Source organism: Protopterus annectens, chromosome 11.part0 (assembly GCF_019279795.1).
Source record: "Protopterus annectens isolate FY-2018-M chromosome 11.part0, PAN1.0, whole genome shotgun sequence".
Taxonomy (NCBI): Eukaryota; Metazoa; Chordata; order Ceratodontiformes; family Protopteridae; genus Protopterus; species Protopterus annectens.
This window is the reverse complement of record NC_056745.1, coordinates 295,848,056-295,869,022: the sequence shown is the minus strand read 5'-3', so window position 1 is coordinate 295,869,022 and position 20,967 is coordinate 295,848,056. Positions and strand designations below refer to the sequence as shown.

Below are 20,967 nucleotides of genomic sequence, written 5' to 3'. Positions count from 1 at the left end.
TGGAGTCCTTGGATGGAATGGCAGCAAACCTGTCAGTGTCTCCCCACAGGGTAACTGGATAAAGCAAAAAAAAATGTGGTACAAGGCCCCAAATCAAAGACTTATTTTAATTATTGATCTTATAAACTTAGAAAGTTGCTAGAATAACACGTTTTGCATTAGCATGCATTTTCTCAAAGGATATGAAGACAGAAAATCAAATGTATGTCATTAGTTAGTGACTACAGTATTCAGTGATTTGCCAGAAAACTACAGATTTTAGTAGGAACAAACCGAAACTATGACACTAAAATGTGAACATAGTAGTTAACAAAGGTTTGAACAATTCTGTTTCTAGAAATACTGTTTTCTTTACAGAGGTTAAGCACTTAGTCAACACATTACTTCAGAACTGGGTATGCTAGATCGGGCAAAACATGGTTTAGTTTTCTGGGTACTAATAAAAACAAAGACATGCCAGGTCAGTTATGTCAACAATGTATTTTGTTTAGTCATGGTGTTGTACCACAGATGTAAAAGTTTTATAATAAAATGTGCAGGAGCATGGGTTTGACTTTTGTTTTGGGTTACTGTGTCAGGTTAGACTGTGCTGCAGTTCTGATAGGTTCTATGTGAATATTCCTGACAGCCTACAGATTACTTACTGTACATGCATTTCACATAGCTATGCACTGCTGGCTGGTGACAGTGATGGAAGCCACTAACTTATAATACTAGTTTTTAACATTACCTTTAAAATAACAACACTTGCTAAAAATTAACTATAACACATTCAGATTAGACTGCAATAAACAGGAGCAAAAAGTTGGCCAAATGACATTTAGCGCTGTGCTGAATATATTAAGTATATCAGATGAACTTACAAGTGTTGTAAAGCAGATTACTTTTAGCCAGCTCTTCTACGGTCTTCTGCATTTAGGAATCTCAGATAGACGGACTGAAGAAACAATCTGTTCTACAACATGTATTACGTGGCATTAATTGAGTCTGAACTACCATGATACAAGTAATTTTTAGAGCTGCTTTATAGACTGCAGTGAATAATGGATTGACTTACAAGTAGTGCACACTTGAAACCTCAGTATTGATTTACAGAATTAAAGTACCTAATGGCTGCCATTTCTTCTTCAAGACCATGAAAGAGTTGAAGGAAATCAACCTGACATCTGACTTATCTCTAAAACTAATCAACAGATGTTACCATCTAAACTTAGATTAAGAATCACTAAAATCCCTCATAGGGTGATAGATCTGAAGTTAGATGACCGGATTATATATTTGATTCCGTAAAGGATGTGGAAAAATGCTAAGAACTACACGTTTCAGTCTGGAGCAGCCGAACCAATGGTTTCCTTTCAGATATCTCAGCACGACTGTCTGCCATTCAGTACTGTTAAAAGAAAACATATTTTTCTGGGTCTAGGACTATTCAGTGAAAGCACATTTCACTGATACACATTTGACTGTGCACAATTCACTGAAAACACAATTCACTGAAACATATTTCATATTTCAATGAAAGTAATATATGGCCTTTTCCCCACTGTAGTGCCACCCTGGAGTTAGTATATATAGTAAGGGGGGTGTGGGTAGCATAGCCACCCACCTATTTTAAATATTTTGAACTATATACATGGATACTTGCAATTCCAATAAATTACATCTTTTCTGAACATAATATATATCCAATATGGGGGACGGTGCCCCCCACACACCCCCCTTACTATATATACTAACTCCAGGGATGCACTATAGTGGGGAAAAGGCCATATATAACTTTCAGTGAAATGTGTTTCAGTGAATTGTGTTTTCAGTGAATTGATCTTTCAGTGATTTGTGCACAGTTATTTGATTTTCAGTGAAATGTGCTTTCAGTGAATTGATCTTTCAGTGATTTGTGCACAGTTATTTGATTTTCAGTGAAATGTGCTTTCAGTGAATAGTCCTAGGCCCATTTTTCTTTGCACTTGTTGATACTAGTATCTGAGAAAGAAAGAAAAAAGAAAGAAAGTGTAAGTCTGCTTTTGAACAACAGACCTGACCGCTATTAACATAATAGTAAATTATACGGTTATCAGGGATCAACTATTTTAAGGGCATAGCATGCCAAATCCTACATTGGTTTGTAGTAAAGTTACTACAGGCACAGGAGAGATGAAATCATGCCCATAGGGAAAACTACAAATATGGTGACCCTTCCAACTTTTATTAATACTTTTATATGAACTGGAAGAAAACAGAATATTTAGAATACATTTTACGTTTTACAAATGCCAAAATAAAGGGTTCCAAACCCAGCTGTTTAAAGAGCATCAAAATCAGTTCTGAGCTAATAATTTGTCATACCGTACATTTTGCATTGTTCTATAAAAGTTTTGCAGTTACTTATTAGGTTTTGAGAAAGACAAGCTGTTATGACAGATGGCTTCAAATTCTTACTCTTCTCTTAAGATCTGTTGCAAGAATTAGGATATATACATTCTTAAAAAAATCAGTATTCAACTCTAAATATTTATTGCAGTACTGCTACTGAAAGAGGTAGTGCTGTGAAAGCTATACCAGAAAAATAATGGCGTTTATTTTTATTCCAGTGAATTATATAGAGCTTACCTGGTCAATGATGTTTGTATCTGCTGAAAAACGGTTCAAAATTTGACCCAATGGTGTTGTATCAAAGAAACTATAAGGAAAAGATAGAAGAACAAGGTAAAAAATGAAACTTGAAGAACATGTATATCATGATAATGGCAACTTAGGATTTGCATCTTGGATTTACAGAACATTCAGGACCGATGTGAGCTGTTAAAGTATTCTGCTTCTGGAATACCCTGGGGTGCTCTCCGTATCCCTCTTGCTCATTTTCTCTGCTGTCGTCATTGTCTCTCCAATATACGAGTCGTATCTCTTCTCTTCTCTTTCACCTCATTTTGTGCTGCTACTGAGTTCATCAAAGAAATACATGCAATCCATTTGTGTTAAGATAATCATTCTTGTCATGAATATATAGGTTCTGGACAAGCCTGGGAAAAAAAATATTTTACCTAGAAAGCAACAATTGCCTTTAACAAATCGAAAATATTTAACTAATTGCAGCTAGCTCCCACTTAAACTACGGAGTTAAGAGAATCTACAGTTTGACTCTTTCCCATCTCAGAATGCATAAATTATTAGAACTATCCAGATGGAGCAAGCTGTTCAGATTTAGTTTTAAACCCAATTCACTGAGATCGATTAGCTCCAGTGCATCTGTAAAGAATAACCTTGCAGTTTTCAATGTAGCTTTTGCTTAAGCTACTCAGTAGAATACAAGATACTAGTGCTGATGGCATCACTTGCCACCCATATGTGAAGACCAAGCTGGCACTTTAGGAGGTTTAAATCCCACCAATTCTAACTGATGTACAGTCTCAATCTGTGAGCAGCAAGGGCTATTGTCTTTGGATTCTGTTCCACTCCCCCAAATAAGACTGATGACTACCAAAGGGATGGCTTTTTCAATTGCAAAATGGGTACCCAACACATTAAAGAGGAAAAAGAAAAGTTTCACAAATCTGATTTAATAACTAATCAACTAAGTGCAACCTGGCCCCAACAGCATAAAGAAAATATGAACTGCTGTACTGCGTATGGGCTTCCAACATCCACACCCAGACTAGGAATACCCACTGACCACTTACAGAGCTGAGTCTCTGGCCTAGCATCCCAGGCCTCTTTCTCACTACTTTCTCTATGTGAACCACAGTTTTCTCCAGCACATGATATTCATGGTAACTAATTTGCTCATAACAGAAGACATCCTACCCTGGACAAAGGACAATCCTGCTAGGAGACCTTAACACTGACTGGGCAGCCTGTAACTCCAGCAGCCCCTCTACTCATATCAATCTATATTGTTTCTCTCAACTAATTAAAGAACCAACTAGAATAGATGAGAAAACAAAGAGAGAGAATCCATACTTGACTGGACACTAACCAACTATCCCAAACAAAACTATACAGTAGGCTGTCTCCCAGATGACTTAAGTGATCATCTCCCCACCTTCCTACTCCAGAAACACTCCAATCACCCCAAACCAGTAGTCTACAAATTTGTACAAGATGACCGTAACCTTACCCCATGATATCTAAATACTTTCCTAAGCCACTGCAACTGGGAACCGCTATGGACACTCGGGTTAGACCAGGCAGTAGACTACTTCAATACTACCTTCTCTAACATCCTTAACAGTCTAGCTCCCAGCAGAAAGATCAGAGTTAAAGCCAGCTATGCACCCTGGCTAAATAGGGACACCAGAGCCTTACTAAAAGTTAGAGATAAAGCCTGGAAAACTGACAAAACCCCTAGCTCCAGACAATACTATCAACAGCTTAGAAACAAGGCCAAAGCTGAATCCAAAATAAACAACCAAAACTATTTTCTTAGCGCCCAAAGGAAATATTCAAACAGTCCACAAAAATTCTGGCATGCCATTAACTCCCTACTAAAGCCAGGCAAACCACAACCTCAGCACCCATCTCTACTAACAATACCCTAGACATAGCTTCTCAATTTAATAACCATTTTACTAAATCCATCTTAGCCCTATCCAGTCAAATAAACAAAAACAGTCTACCTCAGTCACAACCTAACCTATCCCACACCACCCCCTCTTTCAGCCTATCACCAGTGCCCACCTCAACTATCAAAAAACTCCTCCTAAAACTAAAGCCAACCACACTACCAGCTGATAACATACCTGCTGCATACCTAAAAATGGCTAGTGACTCCCTATCATATCCTGTCTCCATCCTTATCAACCGCTCCATACTAGAATCCTACATACCCAAACTCTGGAAAGTATCTCACATCATTCCCCTCCATAAAGGAGGTAATTCTTATGAATTCTCCAACTACTGACCTATTGCCATCCTTTGCCCCTTATCCAAAATTCTTGAGAAATGCATCCACTTGCAAGTGATGACATTTCTTAACACACACAATCTACTTTCTACCACACAACACGGTTTCCATCCACATCACAGCACTACCACAGCCCTTTTATCTTTCACTAATTATATAAACCTTCACAGGAATGATAACAAATATGTATCAGCCATTTTCCTAGACCTCTCAAAAGCATTTGATATGGTCTCCCACTCCATTCTACTAGACTCACTAACATCATTATCCTTCACCTCCTCTACTATAGCCTGGTTCAGAAGCTACTTGTCTGACAGGCAACAATCAGTCCAGTGGAAAGGAACTCTGTCTACACAACTTCCAACCACCATAGGAGTCCCACAGGGCTCTATACTGGGCCCGCTATTGTTCTCTATTTTCACAAATAACCTCAAATGCTCTACACAACATGCCACACTCATACAATATGTGGATGATTCAACCCTGATCTGCTCCACCTCATCTCCCACCACCCTACATACACTCACTCAAGATACTTTTATCTCAGTAGAAAAATAGATATCGGGTATCCAACTAATTCTAAATTCCAAAAAGACAAAACTGCTACTATTTACCCCTAATAGATAAAAAAACCTCTCCTTTACCATAACATCTAAGGACGGCACAACCATCTCCCCTTCTAACCACACCAAACTTCTGGGCACTGAAATAGACAATAATCTCCACTTTGATGTTCACATCTCACATACTATAAAACTAGGACACAAAAAACTAGGCTCCCTATACAGGCATAAGTCTTTTCTCTCACAAAAAGCAAGAGTCCCTCTTGCACAAAGCCACCTCCTCTCAACTCTATTATACGCCACACCAATCTTTACCCAAACCAGACAATGTGACCTAGACAAACTAGAATCATGCTACAATAAAATAGCCAAGTTTGTTACTAACTCAACCTATAGAACCCATCACTGTGCTGCACTAAAAGAACTAAAATGGCTTGAGCTACCACAGCTACTTAACTATCACCAGCTGGGCACAGCCTACAATATTCTCAAATATCCAAAAGAAAAACCTCATTATCCAACCTACTTACTATCTATACTGTAAACCGGTACCTAAGATCCAGTGAAAAATCTCTCCTCTCCATCACCAAGGCTAACAATAATGCAGGGAAAGCGCTCTACTCCCATACCGTTGCCAGAAATTGGAACTTTCTTCCCCTATCCGTGTCCACTGCCCCCTCCACATCCATATTCAAAAACTCCCTCAAATCGCACCTTTTTAGTACCTGGTTATGCCCTTGGCTCACATAACCCTACCCATACAAATATTAACTCCCCAAATTCCTCTCTGATCACATGCTGGAGCTCTGATCCCCTGTAGGCTTGGTCATCTGAAAGGGTACTTTTAACTGTAGAATCTTACTTGATATATTTTCTTTTCTTACCAATGTATGACTGACATTGTCTTTTTACTCATGTTCTATATCTTCTTTTACCTGGAGTGTTTTTATTAATTCTTGTTATATTACTATGCTCAGCATACATGATGTAACCTGTTTTGTGTATTATGCTGGATGTACTGTATTTGTATAACTTGATGTTGGAGCTTTTCTCCCTGGGCCTTTGCTGAAAATGGACCTGGTCCAGTCGGAATTTCCCGGTTAACAAATGTAAAATAAAATAAAATAAAATAAATAAATAAATAACTGTCTTTCAATCAAATTATTTACACACACAAGTGCACACACGCTCATGCACAAACACACACACACACACACACACACACACACACACACACACACACACACACACACACACACACAAATATGCTGACACACGGACACAATTCACAATTCCTAGGAACCACTGGCAGAATTCTCCATTTCTCCACCGCTTTCTTGTTGGTAGAATAGTACTGCCACCAGATGACTGAAGTTCAAATTAGTGACCATGTCAGTGGAGAATCCAGGCAGGGAAGGAGAGGAATGAAAAGGAGTAGTCCGCTCACTTTTCCTGGGAGGATGAGAAGGTTTGCGCACACTCAGTATCACACTGGGTAGTGCAATGTTGCTGATAGAGACAGAAAACTCTGAGACCCTCACATCTATTTCTCCAGTTAGATAATGTCTCATGCACTACTGCAAAGACTCCTTCTCCAGGGGGTAGGGGCTAGCAGAAGGGAAAGGGATGCTTGGAAGGAAAGCCTTTATGGAAGTGAGGAGCCATCTTCTGTGGGGGTCCCATTGCACACCTGTCCCTGCTGCCTAGCCAAATGTATTCAGCTATGGACAAGGAGCAAAGGAAAAATGCAAATTGCATCTAATGAATGTATAAATGAGGGTTTCTATTGGGTTGACCTACACCCCATCAAAGAGGAATGAATAGGCCAACTGACTAGGAGGGGGTTGATGACCAGATAGTGAAGGAAAAAGTGTTAAAAAAAGGTATAGTGTGAGGTGCTAAATCCATTGGCTTACTCGCAAGACTGTTTATCTACCTCTCTCTCGCTATTTATCAATCTAACTATGTCGCAGTCTATTATTTATTTATTTATTATTATTATTTCACTTTATTTTAGAACTATATTTGTGGTATGAATCATATACAGTTTATCAGTACACATGGTTCTAGTATTTTGAATATAAGTAACTGATACTGGGTTAGTGGCTACCAAGAATACAGCTTTGCAGTGAATGGGTACTGGGTGAGGCTGCAAACGGTGGTGGGAGGATGGAGAAAATACATATATTTTTTATTAAAGGTGGGTGTTTAAGGAATTATGTAAAATTCATCTATTCTGAATATGTATTTATGCTGCACATTACTTTAGGACCACGTTTGCAGTTTGGATCACGTACAGTTCAGCAACATGTAGTAGAGGTGGCAGATACACATTAGAGAAAGTATGTGCCACTTTTTCCCACTTAATTAACCGTTCTAATATTGGTAGTCAGAATCAATAGACTTCTGTGCTGACTGTTGTGATATATGTAATAGATCTTTAAAAGCAGTGGAACATTCTGTTATTATTAGTGTGTGGGTTATCACTCTGAAGGCTAACTAAATGCAGTACCCAGAATACCATCAGTGTTCTGCAGGCACTGAGGTGGCATTTAGTATTAAGTATAACATTAAACAAACAGAAAGTCTAAATTAAACCTGCTGTTGGAGTGCTGCAGATGTAGTGCAGGCTATGCATAGCTTTATTGTTAAGGGGACTTATGCACAAGTGCCACCTCCTGTCAAACCAAACTGCTACTTCACATGGATGCAAATTAAAACAAAAATGGAGAAATAGAACACATGTAATTCTGCAGCTGAGGGCAAATAGGCCGATAGATCTGGCAAGGGACCTAGTTAAGTCAGAGGGTGACTGAGAAACAGGATTCACCTCTAAAGAAAAGGCAGGTCATTCAATTTCACCAATATACTGTCAGTGGTACATGAGAGAAAGATATGAAAAGACAGATTTAAGTGATTTTTGTAAGTTGCTAAAGACTTTGCAATAATGCGTAAGATATTATCTAGCTGGAGAAATAGATGTGAGGGTCAGAGGTTTCTGCTGGGGACTGCATGCATCTCAGTGTGAGAAGGATGCTTTGTCTGAAAGGTAAAGAGGAAAATATATTACAGCAATATAGCAATTTCATGCAAAACTTGAGAATACTAACTTGTTTATTGAGCACATAGAAAGAAGTAGGAATGTAAAATAAGAAGATAAAAACCAGCAAATGGATAAGGAATAAAGGAAGGAAGGATATTTTGAGGGTAAGATGATGTGTAATAGCAGGTGCCTCAGCAAAATGTAAGCCAGCTACACACTCCACTTGTAAAACAAGTTACAGACATAGCCGTAAAAGCATGGGGGCTGCTGTAGGGGTACTGTCATATGATGATCTTCAGTTACAGAAAACTTAGAAAAGACAGGGAGAGCAAATGAGTTGGAAGTCACATTTTGTATTTAAGATGGGATAAATGAGATATGAATTATAAGGAAGAAAAGGAACAAGTGAAAAGCTGGATTTTAGGTTATACTTCAAGGAAGCTTTCACTGTAATGCTTAAAGTAGAGAAGCCATCATGCATGACAAAGGCTGATGATGATGACAGAGTAAACAGCCAACTAAAATACAGCAAAATAAGAGAACTCAGTCATGACATACCTTCAACCATCAGTAATGAACTGGGACAAGTTAATCTTGAGAGTGGGGAGAAAGCGATGAAAGATAGTAACAGCTTAATTAGAAGACAGGGCTGTGCGGAAACTAATTTATTCAAAGAGAAATGGGAGCAAACTTATCCTAATTCCAGGTGAGAAGAGAAGAGATGTTACATTGCTACGCAGTAGTGATTATGCCAATTACAACCCATAATTCTAACAGTGATGCAGCTGCAATAACTCGAGGGTTCTGGGACTGAAGGATGACCGATCTCTGTGAGTTAGGAGACACAGTGAGATACAATATGGCAGGAGCATGAAACGATGACAGAAGATGAACTGCTAGAATGTATTATGAAAGAAGCAAAGGAGTGAATGAAGCCTGCCATAATGAGAGACAAACTATGCCTTGGAAGGGAAGAAAACCACACTGGATAAAATCAGATATAAGGGGAGAATAACTTGGGAAAACATGAAAAAGGTAAGATATTTACTAGAGAAATAGATGTGAGGGTCTCAAAGAGGTTTCTGTCTCTATCAGCAAAATTGCACCACCCAGTCTGATACTGAGTGTGTGTAAACCTTCTCATCCCCTCCAGGAAAAGTGAGCGGACTACTCCTCTTCATTCCTCTCCTTCCTGCCTGGATTCTGCACTGACATGGGCACTAATTTGAACTTCAGACATCTGGTGGCAGTACATTCTACCAACAAGAAAGCTGTGGAGAAATGGAGAATTCTGCCAGTGGTTCCTAAGAATTGTGAATTGTGTCTGTGTGTGAGTATATGTGTGTGTGTGTGTGTGTGTGTGTGTGTGTGTGTGTGTGTGTGTGTGTGTGTGTGTGTGTGTGTGTGTGTGCACGAGCGCGTATGCACTTGTGTGTGTAAATAATCCAAATGTGTTGTTCACGTTTCAGTTTTATGAAATGTTATTAAATGTATTCAGGAGAAAACTTCATAGATTAAATTCATAAATTTATAGGTTCATAGGTTCATAGGTAAGTACTAGGCTATCGTCCCAATGGCCTACGTAAGCCTAGCCAGCAAGGTTCCATAGCTTACGCCACCCAAGAAAGTTATTTTCCTGTGCCACTGTCCAGCAGAGACACAGAAGTGATCCCCGGGGTGTATTTCCTATTTCCCATCCACTCATCAAGATTTTTCGTGAAGAGTGCTAATGAAGAACTTTGCTTGACATAGATGGGTAGCTTGTTCCAGAGTATAGGAAGTCTCTGGGACAGGAATCTGTCCCTCCAGTGTGTCCTGTTTATTGTGGTGACAAGGTTTAGGTCCCTAGAGTGTGTAGCTTGGAGGGATTGGGATTTCTTTAGGTGTAGCATGTCCAACAGCTCTGGTTTTGACATAGCTTTATATGTTAGGCAGAGATCTCCTTGGAGTAGGCGATATGCTACAGAGTAAAGCTGAAGTTTTGTGAGGTGGTCAGTGTAGGGCATTTGTTTGAGGCCAGTACTCCTTTTGTGAGGTACTTCTGTGGCCTTTCCAGCTGCTGCAGATGTCTTGTAAGGTACATTCCAAAAGGGGTGTTGTACTCTATAATGGGTCTAATGAGTGACGAGTAGAGGGGAACAATGACCTCATTTTTTCTGGATGAGAACCCTTTTATGATGAGGTGTGCCACAAGAAGGACTTCCAGACAACTGTGGCGATGTGACAATCAAAGGAGAAACTACTGTCCACCTCGGTCCCAAGGTCTCTTATCATGCATTTGGTGTTAAGTAGATTGCTGTCTATGTGGTAGTTCATGGATACAGAGTTTTTACCAAAGGGGATGACACTGCACCTTTTGGCATTGAGCTTGAGGCCATGGCTTTGATACCAGGCATCTGTCTCAGTGAGGCCCTTCTGTAGGATGTCCACATCATTTGGGGACTTGACTATGGCTCCTAGTTTGCAGTCATCTGCAAACTTCATTAACCAGAGGCCTTCTGTGTTAGCCTGTACTTCAGAGAAGTAGATACCAAACAGGAGAGGTCCCAGGAAGGAACCCTGTGGTACTCCACTTGTCACTGCTTTGAGGTCAGATTTGGAGTCTGCAACTTTTACAGTGTGGGTTCTGTTAGTGAGCCAGCTGAATACTTGGCTAACTTCTGTAAATGGGTATTTTAAGCTTAGTCAATAATCCTAGGTCAGAATCAAACCCTGTACCTTGTGTCTATGAGGTAAAGATTTTAACCATTATGACAAACCCACTCCATGTTGATATATTTCTTGAATGTTAGCTGTTTTGCAGATGTGCATCACCCTGATTTCACACACTAAAGGTCTTGGTAGTCCGGTTTTATCTGCTAACATGAATGAAATACCATCAGGATAGACGAAAATGCTTTAGTGCACATGGTCTATCTACCCTTTAGTGAGGCATCTGACCCTTCTCTCCACATAAGCTGAATTAAAGTACATAGTGCAAAATACTGCAGCATGGATAAGGATCAAGTGACTGGCCAAAAGTACAGAGTAGCATTTATCGATAATTGCCAATGAAAAAATCCAGTAACCAGTGGGCTTTGATGGAATTCAATGCTATTTCCAGGGTCAGAGACTGTGATCAGTGATATCAGGGTTTTTAAAATGGTCATACATGGTATGTACAATATGCAGTGAGATCTGGTGTGGATTTTAAGGTGGGAAAACAGGAAGTAGCTGAGTTTAATAAAAGGGAGTCAATACACTTTGATAGAATAATCAAAGGGAAGTATACATGCAAATGGCAGAAGGTGTTGCTTTAGTAAGGTCAAAAACAGAAAAAAGACCTGGATGCTTACAGGGTGACTTGTGAAATGCAGCATGAAACAGCAGTAGTTGTGTCCATTAGCATGCCATTGTATGAAGCTAAGTCAGTGGGCTTAAGAGATACTAGGACCATCATTCCATTGAATTGATCACTGGAATGAATGAATAGGGAAGACTACATCCAAATCTGAATCCCAAACAAGGTAGACACTAGGTAATATAGACTTATAAAACTGATAGATGTGGCTAGATATGAGAAAAGATTAAGAACTTTATATGTATAAATGATAAGAAAGAGCAGACTGTAGAGCGTGATATAAATACAACACATTGTGAAAGGGCAAGTGGAAATGGTGGAACTGAATAAAGGACAGAAGGAAAAACAAAGGCCATAGGAGGAAAACAAAACTAGGACAAGTTAAAGTTTAGACAAGAAAATAACATTTCCATAGAAAGATCGGTCAGACACTGTAACACATTGCCACAGACCAGAGTGCACGGCAAATCTTCAAGGAGGTTCACGTATGCCTGGGACAGATCAAAGATGGAAAAGGAGACAACAAAGAAGGGGTAGCTATACTGCAGGCAGATGGAATATTCTGGTAGATTCCTATTTTTCCACTAGCATCATTATAACTAGGATAATCAAATGCTATGAGACACAATAAGATCTAAAGAATATTTTTGCAAAGGGAGACAATCGGTAGTCCTATGGGATAGTGGATCGGGGATGTGTTACAATGTTCTGAGTCTGTCTTTACTGACAGACCATTTTTTGGAAGCTCTGAATAAACAACCATTAAAACAGAAGTCCTGAGTGAAGGGGGCAAGCCCTCCCCACAAAAGTTGCCAGTAGCCCCTTTACTTAATATAAACATCTACAGATGTCACACAACCGCAGTAAATCACTGTTTATAAAATGGTCCATCAATGAAGATATAATTGACATACCATACAGTTATTTTACTATAGATATAGTATGGTATTTCGGGTTCATATTATAAGCTCAAATGTTCCCCGTTCGATTCTCAGTTAGAGCATCTTCTGTGTAGCGACATGCGTGATTGGGCGTTCCTTCGTTGAAGGTTGTGCGTTAAGCCCGACAAGCCAGTACGTAAAAATCTACTGCCAATCATTAGCGGACCGGAGTTCCGCTGTGGCGACCCCTAACTGGGAAGAGCCGAAAGACACAAACAAACAAATTAAAAAGCTCAAAGGTCCTGTTCAGCGAATACAAAAAGAGCGACATATATTTACCGAACCGCGAATACACCGAACGCCATAAACCAAGAAATTTAAAATCATGAATCATCATACTCGGCCAACCCCACCACCCGCGACATACTACCTACCCAAACAAAATAAATAAACCACATACATACACTATATCTATGCACTCATACATACACTATATCTATGCACTTACCTTAACTCGGACCCTAACCCTAAGGTCCATAACTATCGCACACTTACCCTACAGAGATATACCCAAACAAAATAAATAATTAACACACATACACTTAACAAAACTAACCCTACATTAAACCTTACATATATTACCTATCTATGCACTTACCTTAACCCACACCCTAACCCTAAGGTCCGTAACTGTCGCACACTTACCTTACAGAGCTATACCACAGACGTGCCAACTATGACGAATCGACATTTCAAATTTCACAGTTTTGAACATTCGCTGTTTTTGTGGTCCGTGGAATACGTGCCACTCTGTTCGTATTCGATGAACAGGACCTTTGAGCTTCTAATATGAACCTGGTATTTCAATAGTGTCTTTACTGAGGGTCCATTTAATCAAAAGTCAAGAAGAAGTATAAACACCTAACCCCTTGTTCTAACAAGTAAGTCATCTTCATTGGGAGACCTAAAGATGTGAGCTGTAGATGGTGGAAATTAGGAAGTGCATTGTTGCTTAGTAGGTGAAGGGGAAACAAGCAATATGTGCCCTTGATATAGGAAATCAGGAAGTGCAGTACTGTCTAGTGGGTAAAGGGAAACAAGGAATTTAAAGAAACAGAATTCACTTGCTTTTGTGTTTCATGTTAAAGCATTTAACACCAATATCGTGAGTCTTTATTTCAGTGTGCAGAATCTGCCATTTTTGTTTGTGTTTCTGTTTCATTACCAAATTTTCTTGCAGTGTGAGCCTCTTTGTTAGCACTTAAGCATAAAATAATGGGGAATTGACAGCAGAATAGATTACAGCATGCAGATACACATACAACATCATTGTAAGTAGTACTTCTGATGTCTTCTGTACACAGAAGTAAATGCATACTGTGCTAAAACAATCAAGTATAGAATGCTTTCTATAATAGAAACAGGTCTAGTTTTTCAACATATTTGTTTTCATCTAGAAAAAACATCAGTTTGTAAATAGTTTAAATAACTGTTGCTGAACTCCAGTGAATAGGATGCTTCTGAAATGTAAGATACATTTCCCAAAGCAATTTAGGCATGACTGAACACCATACCTCTCAGAGCTGTTAAAGCAAGAAATCTGGACAAAGCTATAAATAATGGGGGGGGGGGCTAAAATATAAGAAAAATATTTAAATACTGCTCTTACAAACTTACACAATTGATAGAATAACAGGTTTTGCATTACCATGAATTTTCTGAAGCGTATGAAGTCTCTAACTCAAATCCCCATCATTATTTTCTGACAACAATCATCAATATTTTGCCAATGATTTGCTAGAAGACCACAATGTTTTGAATATCAGACCAAAAATATGAGCCAAAATCTGGACATTCTGTGAAACTCTGTACAGTTGAGAGGTATGCTGAACACTGTTATTCTTCATTGGTGTTTCTTTCTAACAGTAACAGTAACAGTATTACACACAGAAAAATATGGGTCTATATCACGTCAGTGAAAATTCAGGTCAGCGAACAGCATTTTCAGTTTACTTACATTGAACATACCATTTGTTGAACTGTTCATACTGAGATCGTGGCACAGTGAGGATTAGAAAATTTGCTCTTTCCCTACTGTAGTGCGATCTTGGAATGGGTATATATAATTAGCGGGGGACGGGGTGGGGGGCTCGCAGACCCCCACAAGAGTGGATTTCAATCTATGAAATACCATTCACTGAACTGTCACTTTGCTGAAATGATACAGACCCAAAATATATATGACTGAAAATTAGATGATTTGCTGAAGTTCTCAAGTAGCAAATTCTCTGATTAAGAGTTTAAGATAAGGACTACAACGAATGAAAGAAACAAAAAGAGACATAAATAAATGAAGAACTAAAAGAAATGACAAGTAAATACACCAAAAGTATATCTGCTTACCTGATTGGGGCCAGTATGATCTTGTTCAAAAGGTTGTGATGTAGGTTTTTAGCTGCTGAAAAGCCCATCCATTCGACTGTGAGGGATGTGACAAGGCAAAGAATAATTCCAGTCACAGAAAGTATGCTGAACACTGCCACATACTGATTAAAGGATTCCTGTTGCAACAATAAAAAGGCCAGACAACATTGTTGTAACCAATCATGTCTAATCTGCCTCATTTCATAATGACTATATTTTTATTATGACAACTGAGATTTTTTTTATGCTATAAACTATCGAATACTTATGTTGAAAAAATAAAATTATACAATATATGGTGATTAATATTCACAAGCATGCACTTTGAGTGGACATTACTGCTAATGGATAGATGCAACTTCTAAATGGTTTATCTCATGCATGGGCTCCTTCATATTATCTATGGTATGATCCCACTTATTCTCATTAGTGGTGATATTTAATTATCAACCATGGCATGAGTAAGGCCGATCTTTAACCAAATGGGATAGGCTATTTCAAGCATAAAAAGGGAACTTGGCTAGGCTTAAAATGTCCCACAAGGGCAGATAGCCTAGTACGTATCTATGAACCTCTGACAGCCAATCAGAGTGCCCACTGTAAATCGAGCATATCCCACTAGAAAGAAGTCTGGTCTCTTAAGTTTTATTGAATGACCACACTTTCTAGTGGGATATGCTAAGTAAAATCCTCTTCAGATATTTTATGAGGAACATAGCAAAATACAAAAAAGTAACGACTTTCTGCAATACTCTGGACAGTTAAAAGACATAGTTAAAGGTAATATGATTGATTGTACTGCTGTTAACCTCACCTCTTAGCTGTCCATACTCCAGCAGAACTTCCTTCACTTTCCAAATATTTTGGACTTGTCCCTTGTAAAATTGTTATATTTTCTGATAGACCACTAATAATTCCTTTAATGTCAGACACCAGTGATTCAAAAAAAAAAAAAAATGAGAGAGAGAAACAAGTCACTGAAAGAGAGGCACACAGCTATGGGAATGCATTTTCCATGATGCCTTCCTTGCAATGTACTACCCTACTTAACCTGCTACCTGGAGAATAATATACCTCAACAAAAAAGCCAGAAAAACATCTCATGGCTCTTGAAGCTGTAGGCACCTTGTGCCCATATATAACCTTCCCAAAATAATAGCAATAACCCATTACTGGATATGGGTATCACAGAATTTACCCATGGTTAGATTGTTTGGTTACTCATGCTTCAGCATCATGATAAAACCATTTGAACCCTAGATAGATCAGATGATATTCACACTCAGTTGTGGGTAATAGCTAAATTATAAAATACATGCTTTTAGCCACTGTCATTGTGTAAATGCATTAATCTACTCCTGAGTGTAGCTGAAGCAGGATTTACACATGGCTGGCTTTGTCTAGTCATTTAGGCTTTGTCCTCATGATCAGACCACACCATATGTGGGTACATCCTGTATTAACCACACCCATTTGTGGATTATTGTTAAAGTATACAATGGAAACATTTAATAAATAAATGAACATTTAAAAGCATATTACTAACCTACTACAGTTCACTATGGGGGGAAAAGGATAGCACAAACAAAATACTTTACATTTACCTCTTAATGCCTCAGCTGCACAACTCATAGTACAGATGGTTATGGTTTAATTTTGCATTTAAGGGATAAACACACCACAAAACAATATGTTTTCACCATATCTGGATAAACTGCACTAATATCCTCTGCATCACAATAAGTGATTGACATTTTTTTTTCAAATTGTTATGTAGCACTCAACAAATGATAATGTTCTCAACAACACAGAGGACAAATAAAATCTACCAAAGTCAAATTTGAGGTAAATCTGGACAATCGAACCAAGGACAACCACAAGGCATTCTTTTGCTATGTCCATAACCTCAAAGGCAATATACAATTATTTGCAGACCTCATTGTTAATGGAGGGACTTATACTGAGCTAGGAGATACAGCAAACCTACTGGCAGACAAATTCAGCTTTAACTTTACCAATCTCCACCACCTAGCCTCCCCTCATGCAATATCATCAACTATAATGTCCAGCTATCACTAGGGAACAGGTCCTGAATGCCCTCTAACACTAAAAACACTACATCGACGGATTCATACAATATCCTATGCTGTTTTTCAAATGACATGAAACATGGTATATTAGGACCTCTGTAATCACTATTTAACCATAGCCTCCAAACAGGCTTCTTGCATCACAAATGGTGAATGGTAATGATCATCCCTCTGCACAAAGGCAGGCAATCTATAGGCTCTGAAAATTACAGCCCCCTGACTCTCACTAGTCTCATAATCAAAGCTATGGAAAGAATTAACACAAATTATCACATAGACAGCAACCCACTGAGTACGGAAAAAGTAATCAGAGACCTAGGGATCCAAGTAGACAGCAACCTCTCATTTGACACCCACGTTGCCAAAGTGGTTAGAAAAACATTTTACCTTGCACACCTCATCATGAAGGGTTTCACATCCAGATCCAAGGATGTCATTGTACCCCTATATTCCTCCCTCATCAGACCCATGATTGAGTACAATGCCCCATTTGGTATGTACCTCACCCGGCACTTGCAACAGCTGGAGAGACCGCAAAAGTACCTCACCAAAAGGATCAAGGGTCTCCAACATATGTCTTATTCGGCCAGACTAAAGAAACTTCAGCTCTATTCAGTAGCCTACTGCCTGCTCAGAGGTGATCTCTGCCTGACATACAAGGTCATGTCCAATCAGGATCTGATGGACATGCTCCACCTCAAAAAATCCAAATCTATCAGGACCACGAGAGCTAAAGACTTAAACCTTGGCACAAGTATGAATAGGACATGCTGGAGGGATAGATTCATAACCCAGAGGCTTCCCATGCTTTGGAACAGGATCCCAGTTCATATTAGGCAGAGCCCCTCACTGACTCTCTTCAAGAAAAATCTTGATGAGTGGATGGGAGATCGTAAGTTTACCCCAGGGGTCACATCTGTGTCACTGCTAGACAGGGGCACAGTAAACTAATTCTATTATATAAGGGGACCTTCACTGTGTCACTACTAGACAGAGGCACAGTATTCTAGATTTATTCTGTACATTTTTGTACCATTTCATGGGGTGGCAAAAGCCACATCACTATGGCTAGGCTTACAAATGCCCCAGGGCAGATAGCCTAGTACTATACTATGAAACTATGAAACTATGAATTATCATGGAAATGATCAGTAATGACATTGGAAACTTCTGACCACTAGATCCACCCAGTATGGTTTTGTTAAGGTAGATTATGCCTTCTCAGCCAGGTGGACTTCTTTGAGAAGGCCACCTGAGCAAGGGATGAGGGCAAAATGGTTCACACTGACTACCTTGACTTGGCCATGGCATTTGACACAACCCCCCCCCCCACTGAGGTATTGTTGAGAAATTCAAGAGGTTATGTATAAACTCTTATGTCAACCTGTGGTTAGCCAGTAGCTCACAGACAGGACTCATGATGTTTGAATTAGAAATCCACCTCTATAAAGAGACCATCTATCAGCAGAGTCCCTCAGGGATCAGTCCTGTGAACACTCCTTTTTGGCATCTACTTCTCTGAAGTCACGAATGGTGTCAAGGGCCTTTGTTTGTCCAAATCTGCAGATGACTGCAAATTAGGAGACATTATAGAGTTCCCCATGGACACTAATGTTCTCCAAGAAGGGCTGACACAGAGAAAAACCTAGTGTCATAGCCACTGACTAAAACTAAATGCCAAGAAAAGCATGATATCCTTCAGGAAATCAGTCACTTGGGGACACACAGACATTAATCTAGCTTGCAACCATCGTGTGTCTATGGGATTAAGGAAATAATTCTATGTTGTGCAATTTATAAACCAAGATATGGCATCTAGGTGCAAGGAGGTCATTGTGCAACTGTATTTGGCAATTATCACCCTTATCATTGAGTGCAATATAGACTTTAGCTTGTACATAACCAAATGGAACTTCCACAAAGGTTCTTCAATAAAAGAATACAGAGTATAAATAACATGTCCTATGCAGACCACCTCAAAGCTCTATTCCTGTACTCTGTATCCTATAAGCTGCTGAAGGGAGATATATGCCTGGTATACAAGCCATCTTTGGACACTACTGTGATGGACCTCCTTCATATCTACAAAACAAGCTGAACCAGAATTACCCATTCTAAAGGCTTAAACCCTGCCTGTGATATAAATAAGAGCTGATGGAGAGGCTATATCTCACAAAGACTACTCCTTTTCTGGAACAGGCTCCCTATCAATGGGAAGCAGGACAACTGGATAGGGAACCAAAAATTCACTCCTGGTGTGACATCTCTGTTTCTAATGGACACAAGCAGTCAGTAAATGGTTCATCTCCCAGGCCCCTGCTTACGCTACCAAGGCTATCAGAACTTGTGAGAGATTTCAGATGCATGGCTATACTTAAAAAGGCCCCAGTGGCCATTGAACTAGTACACACATGCCATACTGGATTGAATTTGTTACTTTGTGTTCCCATGAGATTCCACCGGGGTGATAAAATAAATGCAACCTTCCTCTATGACTTGCTGAGTTACAACATGGTGAGAAATCAGTCAGTGAGCACAAATGGTCAGTAAATCAAGCCGATGAAAAAATAAAAGTGAAGTGTTTTTTTGCAGAGGAGAAGCACATACTGCACACCTAATCTGCAAACTTCCCAGTCACACCAACATGAAGATAAGGGAAATCTGTGAAAACAAATTAATCACTGCTGGCTCAGTCCAAGAAACTGCACTAGAAGTGATTTCCTGTTGAAAACATGGAAAGTTCAGTGGTGAGTTAAACTCAAATAAACAAAACCTTATCCAGATTGCAATCAACAAGGTCCAAGGAAACGTATTCACTGTGGTCTTATCTTTCAACCCCTTACACTGAAGGTACTATAACTTGTTTTTTTTGTTCATCTGACGTGTGCTATTTTTCAGTTTCAGCATCTCCTACTGTTCTTGTTTATTTACATTTCCTTAATAATGTTTTTTCAGATATATTTGAATGGTAAGGTTGAAACACTTATGAATGTTTGTCATATCTCTTAGCTGTCCAGAGTTTCACAGACTATCTAGACTTTTGCCTTATATTTTGGTGCTTTCTTCATAAAATGTGTGTTTTTCTGGCAAATCATTGAGGGTCAACGTCACTAAATAATGACATAACATTTCACTTTCATACTTCAGTTTCATACAATACATGCTGTTCTAGCAACTTCCTACATTTTAATAGCAACATTTACAATTTGCTCCTGACCTTTGCCCCCCCATTACTGCTCATGTTCCACGCCAAGCTGTAATCCATTTTTTCTCTTTCACCCCACCTCCATTTTCTAACCACAGTTTTATCTCTCACACCACTTACCTATAGCCGTTATCTCCCTTCACTTCATCCTGCTATAATCATTTTCATATTCTGTTCTTCTATCTCTTTCCTCTACCTTTTCACAATTCTTCCCCCATTAAAGAAACATTTACTCACCTCTATTCACTTGCTATGTTAGCAGAGAATAATCATTTTAATTTAAGATCTCTTGCTCTATTAACTTTATGCACTTACTTTCTCTTCTCATATATACATGTCTTTCTTCACTAACCAGTCATCACAGTTTCGACTCTCTGACATTTCTTGTCAACGTATTAATAATCCTGTTCTCAAGTAACCACTGTCTCTTTTTATTTCTTTCGAATTCTTGAATTTTCCCTAATTATCTCACACTTCCATCCAGGTCTTTCTCTTTAGCTCTTCTAATTTAAGGAAATTAA

The 20,967-nt window shown here is 39.0% G+C and overlaps 1 protein-coding gene across 9 annotated transcripts in view; it reads right to left on the bottom strand.

The window, feature by feature from the left end:
• The window catches only part of ABCC9 (ATP binding cassette subfamily C member 9), a 1,652,866-nt gene that overhangs the window by 618,460 nt on the left and 1,013,439 nt on the right, over positions 1 to 20,967 (bottom strand). For all 9 annotated transcript variants that reach the window (XM_044087794.1, XM_044087796.1, XM_044087793.1 and 6 more), the window contains 2 exons: positions 15,131 to 15,288; positions 2,611 to 2,680 (listed from right to left, as the gene is read on the bottom strand). In XM_044087794.1, the coding sequence (XP_043943729.1) occupies positions 2,611 to 2,680; positions 15,131 to 15,288 (228 nt within the window). The remainder of the gene's footprint in view (positions 1 to 2,610; positions 2,681 to 15,130; positions 15,289 to 20,967) is intronic.